The sequence below is a fragment of the Daucus carota genome, chromosome 1 (genome assembly GCF_001625215.2).
Source record: "Daucus carota subsp. sativus chromosome 1, DH1 v3.0, whole genome shotgun sequence".
Lineage (NCBI taxonomy): Eukaryota > Viridiplantae > Streptophyta > Magnoliopsida > Apiales > Apiaceae > Daucus > Daucus carota.
The window spans coordinates 9,122,076-9,134,913 of NC_030381.2; the positions used below are offsets into that span (position 1 = coordinate 9,122,076).

General features: G+C 36.9%; 1 protein-coding gene across 1 annotated transcript in view; it reads left to right on the forward strand.

Moving 5' to 3' along the window:
• Positions 1–1,431: 1,431 nt before the first annotated feature.
• The window catches only part of LOC108217744 (inositol-3-phosphate synthase), a 53,872-nt gene continuing 42,465 nt past the window's right edge, over positions 1,432–12,838 (forward strand). Inside the window, 5 exon segments of the mRNA XM_017390627.1 lie at positions 1,432–1,461; positions 1,643–1,703; positions 1,932–2,071; positions 2,189–2,219; positions 2,222–2,435. Of these exon segments, the coding sequence (XP_017246116.1) occupies positions 1,432–1,461; positions 1,643–1,703; positions 1,932–2,071; positions 2,189–2,219; positions 2,222–2,435 (476 nt within the window).

Consider the following 12,838-nt stretch of genomic DNA (forward strand, 5'->3'; position numbering starts at 1 on the left):
TCTGGTCGCAATTACATAACCCAAGTGCAGTTGTTGTCACCGCATGCGGTTGTACTAATGCCCCAAAATGACTGATTATAGGTTTCAGTCGCATTTGCTTTAGTTGTGACTATAACCTGTTGCAATGAGAATTAATATAATTATTAAAAATTTATTTTATAAATGAAATTATTTTATCCTAAAATAAATATAATTATAATAATAAAATATCACGGATCAAAATTTTTAATATGTGATATTTTAAATCTTCTAATAATTGATTAGTTGAATAACTCATATTTTGTAAATATTTAAACTTGTAAAATGTCTTTAGAAATTATATTCGGGTTTGAACTGAATACGAATCATGGAGCCTAGAAGGATTCTATTACCAAAAATAATAATATCAAATGTAAATGTATGCGTGTATGTAAGTGTTCATATCCGGGTAGGATCATTTACAAAATATATATCATATTTTATATGAACAAGCTCACAGGCTCATAATTTATAATAATCATTCGTTACATTTTAACTGTTTTTGACTTTCTTACACGTATTTTAAAGTGTTAAAAAAATAACATCAACAATAATATCTATACTTCAATTTTTTTTAATTCTTATATCAAATAAAATTTTCTAATCTAAAATTTTATTTGATATAAGAATTAAAAAAATTTTGAAGTATAGATAATTTTTTTTTTATACTTTAATATGTGTGTTAAAAAATCAAACATCAGTCCCATTTTTAAAATGGGATTGAGGGAGTATTTAATTTTAAATTATATATATGGATTTTTGTTTTCATTTAAATCTTTTATAATATATTTGATTTTAATATATAATTTAAAAAATTTACGTAAGAGTTTTTCTTTATTTTGCCATATTTACATAATAGTTTTTTTAATTTAAAAATGAAAATATAATTTATTTGAAACTTTTGAGTAATAAACTAATTATAAAAAAATTCCCAAAACTTATATAACATTAAATAATAATTTCTCATAAAATATTAAACAAATAATACTCCCTCCGTCCCGTTGGATTGTTAACATCACTTTTTGGCACGCTTTTTAAGACCTCTATAAAATATAGTTGCATGAGGTTTTTTTTTATAAAAAAAATTCTGAATAAAAGTTTGATGTTTAAACTTTTATTCAGAAAAAAATAAATTAAAAAAACGTTATAGAACTATACTTTATAAGAGCCTCAAAATGCGTGCAAACAGTGAACGTTAACAACCCGGTGGGACGGAGGGAGTATTACTTTTTTTCAAAAGTAAATCAATATCTTATATGTAAAATTATCAATATCCCGCTATTATTCATATCCCGCCTTACTTTTTTATTATATCCCGCGCATAACTTGCAAATAACCTAATATTCACTCTCATAGTATCAGTGTATCACACCAAAGAGGCAAAAATTTTAGGGCTTGTTCTTGGAAGCTTGGATGGCTACGTTTCAACGTCCTTTCAAAAAGGTACCTTCCTTCTCCGTTTTATTTAGGATCCTGTGAGTTTGTATTTTAATTGAATTAGCACGTGGTTGTGGTTTTTGTAATCTGGGTTTTGTGTGTGCTGGGGTTATGTGTTGGGGTTTTGTGTGTTAAATTATATTCGGGTTTTGTATATGATTTGGGTTTATGTTTCATTTTGTTTCAGACTGTGGTGCCTGCTGCATTTGCGCAGCTTAGCAGCAAAGGAAATCGAGGCAAAGGAGATGGTAAGGGAATTTAAATTTGCATCAAGTATTTTTTATTACTAGCTAGGCCACAAATACAGCTCACACTTGTGCTTTGGTTATCAACAACGGTGTACGAGAATATTTGGTAAAATTTGTTCAATGGACGACTCCCTTAAAACCCTAAGATTTTAGAATTGTCGTTATGGATATGAGAATTTTTTGTGTTACTCGGGCATTGAATTTTTGACTTGTCTAGTTAAAATTTGTATAGAGGTATATCCTTGGCAACCAAGGACAAGGTTCAACAAGCAAACTATTTTGGATCACTTACCTAGGCTTCCACTATTCGAGTTGGATCGTTCAATGGGGAGGAGATTTATGCTCCTTTCAAGAGCTTACTTCCCATGGTAATTAATACTTGATATTTTGTAATTGTCTTTCTGTGTTTAAATCTGACTATACCAGTCATGCAATCTTACTTAACAGACTAACTTATGTTATTGGTGATTTGTTAACTGCGATAGGTGAACCCTGGAGACATTGTATTTGGAGGTTGGACATCAGTGACATGAATCTTGCAGATGCCATGACCAGGGGTAGGGTCTTGGACATTGATCTTCAGAAGCAACTGAGGTCCTTCATGGAATCCATGGTTCCACTACCTGCAATCTACGACCCTGATTTCATTGCTGCCAATCAAGGTTCTCGTGCTAACAATGTGATCAAAGGAACCAAGAAACAACAGCTTGAACATATCATCAAAGATATTAGGTCCCAAATATTAATACTATGCAAAGCTTTATTTATTAACTTAAAATAAATGGTTGGTCATTGTTAACGGAGGAATTTGGTAGTTAACAAAATTCGAAGTCCGTGGCCGGAATCAAGATTTATGACGGTGGTTGAGCGGTGGTGATGAAATTTTAGGGGTGGCTGAGATTAGGGCTTCGAGTTGCCTCTAGATGCTCCCAACTCGTGTCCCCCTAATTTGCCTACGTACCCCTATATTTATAGGGGATCAAACCAGTATGTAGTTCTTTTCTCCTAAGAAACCTAATAGGATTAGGTTTCCCCTTCTGTTGTCTTCCTCCTGAAAGGGGCCCAATACGATGAGGCCTAGTCTTGGGCCTTGTAGACTCTCGAGCACCCAAAACTTACCCCGAATGCAAGGACGCTTCTCTACTCCCCGACAGGGACAACCCGCCAGACTACAGAGATAGAGCCTTCCAGGGCATATCTTTGAGAAGGTTCCACAAGCTCCCCGACAAGGACAACTCGCCAGATACAGAGCAAGGCCTCCTCTAATCTTCATTCTCTATCTCCCAAGGAGGACATGTTAGGTCCCGATACGATTGTAGAAGGGGGGGGTTGAATACAATCGTCACAAAATTCGCGCGGAATAAATCTGTGTTAGGCCGAATAAACTCACTATATAAGATAATATAGTGAACACAATCAAAAACAGAACACCAGTATAAGAGAATAATTCAACTAAACTCTTATTCACAAATCACAGTAGCTTACAAATAATCTCTTAGTGATTTATATTTTATCACTAAGAGCTGCTAGGTTACACGAATGATATTCAATTGATAACTCATCTAGAGTAAACCCTAAGCTGTGTTTATATACACAGTTACATGATATCTACTGATTGATTTATAATTATCTGCTTCCTAAAATAATCTAATCAGTAGCTATCCTTCTGCTGTCCTGATCTGCACAATCTCTCTTGATCTTTATCTTCCTTACTTAGTCAGATACGCTCCTGAAAATCAGCCACCTGCAAACTCTGATTATTGTTTAAACTCTGATCCAGCTGGTAGTCGTTAAACTCTGATTTCTAGCTAAACTCTGATATTTGCTTCTGCACACTAAACAAGTTAGATACCTGTGCCATCATCAAATATGTAACAATCTCCCCCAACTTGTGCATTAGACAGAATGAACAAGTTCTAAATATATATTTACTGATGATGTCAAAAACAATCAAGGACAAATGCATGAAGTAACTAATCTGCACAAATTAATCATTACTTACAGAACAAGCAGAACTAATTACAACTTACAGAACTTAGCAAATGCTAACTAGCCAATCAGTCTATATCCATAGCTCTCCTTGACAAACTGAGTGATCAGATCTTCTTCAATTTGTCTCAGAGTCTGTATCATCTGAGCTTTGACAGTCTTTAGTTCTTCATTTTCTTCTCCTGTCTGGTATATAGCTGCTCTCAAGGCTCTTGCCTTGCATCTTTTCATGGCTTCCCCAAGTTGAATGGCTCCTGGTCTGTCAGCTTCATTATTATAACCCAGAATCCTGGTTCCATCTATAGTCTCCATGACAGAGCTATTTTTCTCCATGTTAATTTCTGAACCATCTTCTAGGGATATCTTAGGAACATACTCAGCATCAGAACTTATCCCATAAAATCTTCTCTTTTCTTGGATAGTTCTCTTGAACAGCTCAGACCATCTCCTGGTTGCTTCATTCTTTGTCTCAAGCATATAGTGAATATGCTCAAGTTCCCTCAGAGATTTTATCAATAGATCAGCTTCAGAAATTCTGTAAACTCTGCCAGATTCCAAATATATAGCAATTTTCTCTTTATCTTCTGGTCCATCATGAGTGTCCATCAGAATTTGTGCTGATTCTATTCTGTCAAGATCTTTCTGTGTAACAACTTCTCCAGCTTTTTCAGTAAAAGGATATGGATCTCTGAAGATAGTTGCTGCACTGGTCTGTATTTTCTCTTTTCTGTGTCCTAAACCAGTTGTGTCTCTTGCTTCTTTTCCTCTTGTTCCTTGAGCTCTGATTTGTGTGAATAAAAAGCTTTCCTTGTACTGTCTGTACCAAGGCTTCCAAATAAGCTCTTCTTCTTGGATCAACTGTATCAACTTTAGCCTTGTCAGAGGTTGACTTTATCCAGGTAGCTTTGACTTCAACTGGTTTCAGCTGTTCTTCCTTCATATCTTTAGCTTGAGCAATGTCAGAGGCTAAAGTCATGTCAGAGATTGATCTGTCATCACCCTTTCTTCTTCTGGTTAAACCAGCTTCCTTTTCTTCTGCTTGATCAGATACATCAGTAATTATATTTGCATTTCTGCTTAGCTTTAACATCCTCTGAGAAGGATTCTCTGATGCTATCTTGATCACTGATCTCTTTATCATAGGAGGAACTGAAGAAACTCCATCAACAGGTTTCTTCCCTTTGTCTGCTGCATCAGACTCAGATTGAGTTTGAGACCTGGTTCTTGGTCTGTCGATGTCAGTGTAGTTTACCTCACTGATTACTATTCCCTTTTGCTTTGGAATCTTCTGTTTTTGTGAGGGATCAGTAATCTGTATTTGCTCATCAGATTTTGTTTTGCTGATCTTCTTCTTCTCAGCAGCCAATCTTTCTTCTTCAAGTCTGATGGCCTCAATATCTACTCCTGGATTTTCTTTTTCAAATATTTTCCTTGCCATGGCTTCATCAATTGCTTGCAAGGAAGGAGATTTATAGAAAAGAGTTGTTTCTTTACCTCTGAATCTCAGAGTTTGGCAGAACTTCTGAGACTCAGGATCTCCAGCCTCAATTAGCTTGTCAGCTCCAGAAATTTGAACTTCTTTCTTCTTTTCAACCTCAGAATTTACAAGAGCTACTTCTTTGGATATGACATCTGAATCTCTGACTGCTTTACTTATGCTCTGAACTTGAGACATAACAGTCAGTTCCATAGACTTGTGTTTCTGAGATTCTCTGGGTTTCTCAGAGTTTGCATCCTTATTACTCCTTTGTTTTTCCTTGATTTGCAGCAGCTTTGGCTGTTTGTCAGTTATCTCCCCTTTCCCTTCTTCATCACCATCTGGCCTTTTCTTTTTCATTTGCTGATCAGGTTTGCATTTGTCTTTGGAAATTTTCTCCCCCTTTTTGACATTATCAGAGGTAAGAGCCTTAACCAGCTGAGCCACAGATGAACTCAAATCAGTCAGAATATGTTGCATAGACATCTGGGTGGCCTCAATAGAAGTGAGTCTGGCTTCAATTGTTGGAGGTGTAGCTCTGCACATCCTTGGATAATAAGATAAGCTGCAGACTTTCCTTCTGGCAGGCACAAAGGATGGAAGAGTAGAGTTTGGAACTGAGGGAGATCTGACAGGAGAAGATTCCCTAACTGGTGACAGTGCCTGAATTGGGGAATCAGCTTTTTCTGGTGTAATTGCCCTGACTGGCTCAGAGATTAGTAGATGAAGACCAGAAGGCTGAATGGGAGTGGATGTAACCTCTGCTGCATCTTCATCATCAATATCATCAGCAAAAATGCTCAGAGTATGGGACTCCAGAGCTTCAGTAGCTACATCAGAGTTTGCAGCTGTGGGAATCTCCTGAGCAGGATCTGCAACAAAAGCTTCAGGTTGAAACAAAGAGTCCTGAATCAGCTACAAGACCATCTCTATCTGTGCGTCTTCTGATTTACTTGGGTCATAAGAAGCTCTTTCTGAGACTTTAGCATCAGCTGCAAACATTTCTTCATGTTGAATCAGAGATTCCTGATTCAACTTCAACACTTCATCAGACTTAGTCCCTGCTGTTTGATTAGTGTGATCTGAGATTGCTTCTGACATTTGTTTGTCAGCTTCTGTTGTGTCAAGTGGCATTGCAGAAAGAGGTTCAATCAATATTGGCTTTGCAGATTGATCAGAGAATGTAATCAAGGCTTGTTCAGGATCCTCTAACTGAGGTGGCTCCACAGTCAGATCAGTAACAGTGGTTGGCTTGATTTTCTTTCTCAGTTTCTTTGCTGGTGGAGGAGGAGGAATTTCTTCATCTGATTCAGAGTCTGAAATTTTCTGTAGAAATCTTCTTTTTCTGGGAGGAGGTGAGGGTTTGGTTGGGGATTTGGTGGATCTGAGTATCCTTTTTGGTGAAGATTTTTCAACTGGTCCTTGTTTGGAAGAACCAGAGGTTGGTTTGGGGTCAGATTTTGCAACTGGTTCATGAGCGGGAGATGGAGGCTGTGGGATATTCTCATCAGAGAATAAAGCTTCATACTTGTCAGGTAAAGCTACTTTCAGTTTATCCTGTACAGTCACAGGAATAGCAAATACAGGTACATTGGTCTTCTTACTATCTTTCTTAATCAGATCAGTAAAAGCTCTTTTGGTGATCTTAAATGGGAGTTCATTTCCATTTTCAGGAATAGGCACATCAGGGAAGCAGTAAGAAAATATAAGCTGACAAAATCTTGCATAATAGACAATATTCATATTTTCATTTCTCCTATCACCAATAAATCTCAAGATAGATGTGGCAATATCAAATTTGAGATTGTGGATCAGAGAATACCCGATCTGCTGATTGAAGATGGGAATGGCATCAAAATTGCTGCACTTGTTACCAAAAGCCCTGGTTATGCAGTCATAGAAAAAGCTCCACTCCTTGCAGAGGTGTGGACGCTTAAGTTCCCCCATCTTGTCTGTGCTAGCAGAATACCCAAGAAAAATCATCATGTCTCGCAAAGTCTGAGTGGGTACTGAAGCATCATACTTCTTCTCTTCAGGAAGATGAAGAGCCTTCCTAACAGTCGCTGGTGAAACAACATACTCTTGGCCCTCATAATCGCAGGTCAGAGATGGAGAACCTTTTTCACCTCCATCATCGTAGTTTGCTGTCCTCCAGAAGGTGAGAACCTGAGAAGGAGAGATTAGCTCTGGCTGGGTTAGAGCATACATCAGTTCACTGTGAGCCAAGAAATCTTGAATAAGATGAAACTCTTTTGGGGCTTCATCGTTATCCAGAATAGCTGAGTAATTGTTGGTGACAAACTTTGCTCCATCAAAATCAAAAGCAGTTGTCGACATGATTTCTGAAAAGAAAATGAGAGTTTTAGGTAATGCAGGTAAGGTGTTCGACAGAATGCTGGTGAGAAAATGAGAAGAGGGTTTTAGAGAGAGAGAGTAAAAATCGTGTGTGAAAAGTGAAGAGTTAAAAATTCAAAATCGATATATATGAGTGTAAACACGAAATTCTGATCTCGGTGTTAGTGGGGCACGTGGCAGATGCACAGTGGTCAGAGTAAGCGGTAGTGGAGTGTAATCATGATAAGCGTGATAGTGGAGTGTAAGCGTGTATTACTGTGCACCAATTACCGAGAAAACACAATTATTCACCGTGTTTTTCTCCACTCAGGAATTCAAACGGATTTTGTACCGTTTGACAATTAAATCTAATATTCACCTGACCAAAATTCATTTATTTTAAACTCCGACTTGAATCAGAAGTTTGACTATTGACCAGAGTTTAAATAAATGGCAGATTATGAGACAAAACAACGATTAGTCATAAAATTTTGCACTGATTAGAGATAAGGAAAATCTGGCAACCAAATTTTCCTCAGAGTTTGCAAACAATTATTTGAACTTAATCAAAAATCACTCAATGTCATAAATTTTTGTTAATCACAGATATGGAATGTGAGGTGTGTGTTGTCATGATTATTCTAATTGTAACAGAGATTGACAAATTTCTTGAGAAAAATTAGAAAGAACCAGTTGTACAGAAGATGCTTTAACCATCTCATAAGCCGAGTGTCTCACATATCAGATCAGAGTTTAAAGTTTTTCTCGTTTGTAAGACAAGTATCTTCTGAAAGGAAACTTCTCAGGGTAAGTGAGTCATAACCTTCATCAGATTTTTGTTTCAGTGTATTTCTCCAGTAATCAGAGAATGTGAAGGGTCACCAAGAAAAATACAATTTTCTGATGCATTTTGCTTAATACCAGCAGTGCACATGGATCTTCCCTTTCACAGAATTTCTAAGATCTCAAAGGAGTACCTGAAATATCTTTCTTTTCTTTTCTTTTCTTTTCTCTTCTTTTCTTTTCTTTTCTTTTCTTTTCTTTTTCTTTTCTGAGAGGAACCAAATTTGTGATCCATGTCTAAGACCTAATTACTCTTAGCTCATGAGGGGAGTAAAGCAGATTCTTCACTGAGTACTTATCTAATTTTCAAGAAGTGAGGCAGTCTAAGTAACAAATTTAATCATGTTTTGTGTAACAAGGATTTCCACATATGTAATGTCCAAAAATTAGACTCCAGAGTTTTTCATGATCTAATTCAGGTATTTGCAACATATTATACACAGGAATATCCTTCATCAGTGAAAATTTAAGACATCAGAGTTTGTCGGGTCAGAGTTTAAATATCAGAGTTTGTCATATCAGTGCATAATCATCAGAATTTAGATCAGAGAGTAACAGATGCAGTTTCAGATCAAGTTTATAACAACAAATACTAACAGATATAATATCATGCAATGTATCAGAGTTTAGAGAGGACCAGAGATCATCCCTAATTCGTTTACAAGCCTTGTAAATGTTGCTTCAGCCAGTGGTTTGGTGAAGATATCTGCCAACTGCTGATCTGTTGGAACAAAGTGAAGCTCTACTGTTCCTTCCATCACATGTTCTCTGATAAAATGATATCTTATGCTGATATGCTTGGTCATGGAATGCTGTACTGGATTTCCTGTCATAGCAATAGCACTTTGGTTATCACAATAAATAGGAATTTTAGTCATAGTTAACCCATAGTCCAGTAGTTGATTCTTCATCCATAAAATCTGAGCACAGCAGCTTCCTGCATCAATATCCTCTGCTTCTGCAGTGGATGTGGAGATAGATTTTTGTTTCTTACTGAACCAAGAAACTAATCTTCCTCCTAGAAATTGACAGCTCCCATTTGTACTTTTTCTGTCTATTTTGCATCCTGCAAAATCTGCATCAGAGTAACCAATCAGTGTAAAGTCTGATTCTCTGGGATACCAGAGTCCCATCTCAACTGTTCCTTTGAGATATTTGAAAATCCTTTTGACTGCTACAAGGTGTGGTTCTCTTGGATCTGCTTGAAATCTTGCACAGAGACAGGTTGCAAACATGATATCAGGTCTACTAGCAGTCAGATATAGTAGTGAGCCTATTATACCTCTGTAGTTAGTAATTTCTACTGGTGAACCAGTATCTTTATCTAACTTAGTGGCAGTTGCCATTGGAGTGGTAGCAGCTGAGCTATCCTGCATGCCAAATTTCTTTAGCAGGTTCCTGGTATATTTAGACTGATTAATGAAAATACCCTCATCAGTCTGTTTGACTTGAAGTCCCAGAAAATAGCTCATTTCTCCCATCATGCTCATCTGATATCTGGACTGCATAAGCTTTGAGAATCTCTCACAGAGTTTAGGATTAGTAGATCCAAAAATGATATCATCTACATAAACTTGAACTAAAAGCAGATCATTACCATGGTTGAGATTGAATAAAGTTTTGTCAATTGTACCTCTGTTGAAACCACTGTCCAAAAGAAATTGAGCCAGAGTTTCATACCATGCTCTTGGTGCTTGCTTTAGTCCATACAGTGCTTTATCCAATCTGTAGACATGATCTGGAAATTTTGTGTCCACAAATCCTGGAGGTTGTTCAACATATACCTCTTCCTCCAGCTCCCCATTCAGAAAAGCACTCTTTACATCCATCTGAAAAACTTTGAATTTCTTGTGTGCTGCATAAGCCAAGAAAATTCTGATTGCTTCTAATCTATCAACTGGGGCAAAGGTCTCATCATAGTCAATTCCTTCTTGTTGAGAATATCCCTTAGCTACTAGTCTTGCTTTATTTCTTGTGATTACACCATCATTGTCTGTTTTGTTTCTGAAGACCCACTTAGTACCAACTATTGATCTGTTCTTTGGTCTTGGTACCAGTGTCCAGACTTTATTTCTCTCAAATTCATTTAACTCCTCCTGCATTGCTGTTACCCAATCAGCATCCTTCAATGCTTCTTCCACTTTCTTTGGTTCTGTCTGAGATAAGAATGAGTGGAATAAACATTCATTTGCTGTTGCAGTTCTGGTCTGTACTCCAGCATCTGGATCTCCAATAATCAAGTCTGGTGTGTGAGACTTTGTCCATTTTCTTTCATGTGGCAGTTGATTTCTGGAACTAGATCCTCCCCCATAATCCATGCCAGTTTCATTCTGATTCTCTGATGCCTCTCCCCCATTATTCATGCTATCTCCATGAGCATTCTGAGTTTCTGATGCTCCCCCTGAAGATGTGTTCTCATGATTCTCTGATGCAGAATGATCAGAGTTTGAGGAGTCAGAATCAGAGTTTATGGAATCGGAGAATGCATCTTCAAATCTCAGTTGCTCATGATCTTCAAAATCTTCCATTCCAGTAATTTTCTTATCATCAAAGGACACATGAATGGATTCCATGATTACCCTTGTTCTCAGATTGTAAACTCTGAAGGCTTTTGTTGATAAAGGATAACCAACAAAAATTCCTTCATCAGCTTTTAAATCAAATTTGGTTAGCTGTTCAGGATGATTTTTCAGAACAAAACATTTACATCCAAAAATATGGAAGTATTTGAGATTTGGTTTTCTGCCTTTGACCATTTCAAATGGAGTTTTTCCATGCTTGTTAATCAGAGTTGCATTCTGTGTGAAACAAGCAGATTGCACAGCTTCAGCCCAGAAGTAGGTTGGTAACTTTGCTTCCTCCAACATGGTTCTAGCAGCTTCAATCAGAGTTCTGTTCTTCCTTTCTACAACACCATTTTGTTGAGGTGTTCCAGGTGCTGAAAATTCCTGTTTAATGCCATTTTCTTTACAGAACTCCTCCATTTTAAAATTCTTGAACTCAGTGCCATTATCACTTCTGATGATCTTTACTGCATCTTTAGAGATTTTATTCAGCTGTCTGACATGCTCAATCAATAAAGATGGTGTCTCATCCTTGCTGTGTAGAAAATATACCCATGTATATCTGGTAAATTCATCAACAATGACCAGAGTATATCTCTTCTTTGCAATGGACATTATATTTACTGGTCCAAAAAGATCAACATGAAGCAGATGATATGGCTCAAGAATTGAGGACTCAGTTTTACTTTTAAATGAAGACTTCCTCTGTTTTGCTTTCTGACAGGAATCACAGAGTCCATCTGGAGTAAAAACTGATTTTGGAAGTCCTTTCACAAGATCTTTCTTCACAAGCTCATTTATATTATTGAAGTTCAGGTGAGATAATTTCTTGTGCCAGTTCCAGCTTTCTTCAATACTGGCTCTGCCAAGTAGACAGATTGCAGAGCTTTCAGAGTTTAAAGATAGCTTGGCTTCATAGATGTTCCCATGTCTATATCCTTTTAGAACAACTTTTCCAGTGGTTTTACTGATAACCTCACAGTGTTCCTCCAGGAAATCAACATGATATCCTCTGTCACAGATTTGACATATGCTCAGCAGATTGTGCTTAAGTCCTGAGACCAGAGCTACAGATTGAATGATGACATTTCCAAGATTGATATTGCCATATCCCAAAGTTTTCCCTATGTTGCCATCTCCATAAGAAACATTTGGGCCAGCCTTCTCCACAAAGTCTGATAGCAGGGCTTTATTTCCTGTCATATGTCCTGAGCATCCACTGTCCAGAACTAGGATGTTCTTCCTGTTGCCCTGCAATCACATACACAACTAATGATTAGTTTTAAGGACCCAGACTTGCTTGGATCCTTTGTTCTTGTTAAGTTTGTTAACACTAGCAGCGGAAGATTTATCAGAGTTTAAATCAGAGTTTGTGCTAACAGACTTTTTAACAGATGTTGAACTAAGAGAATCAATCTTTTTCTTCAAAGAAGGTTTCAATTCATAATAATCATAATATAAACTATGGTATTCCTTACAAGTGTAAATGGAATGCCATAAACTACCACAATGAAAACAAGGATTCTCTGGTCTAAATCTAGTATTCCTAGTCTTAACTTCTGATTTTGGAGACATAGCATTTATGTCCTTATTTTTCCTGCAAAAAGAAGCAAGATAGTTAGGATTACCACAATTATGACAAGTTTTCCTAGGAGCATTTGGAATAGGCATGTAACTGTTGCTTTTGTTTATTCCAACCTTTCCATTCCTATTTTTCCTAGGTTCCTTAACCCTGTTTTCTTTCTTAACCTCCTTTAGCTTATGCTTAAGCTGTTTCTGAGTCATCAAACCAATGTTAACCTGTTTAGGTATATCAGTCTTTGATTTGTCCTGAGTCTTTGATTCTGCAACAAATCTTACTGGAGCTACCCTAGGTTTTTCAATTTTAATGGTTTCTTGTTTATATGACTCAGCTTCATTTTTATCAG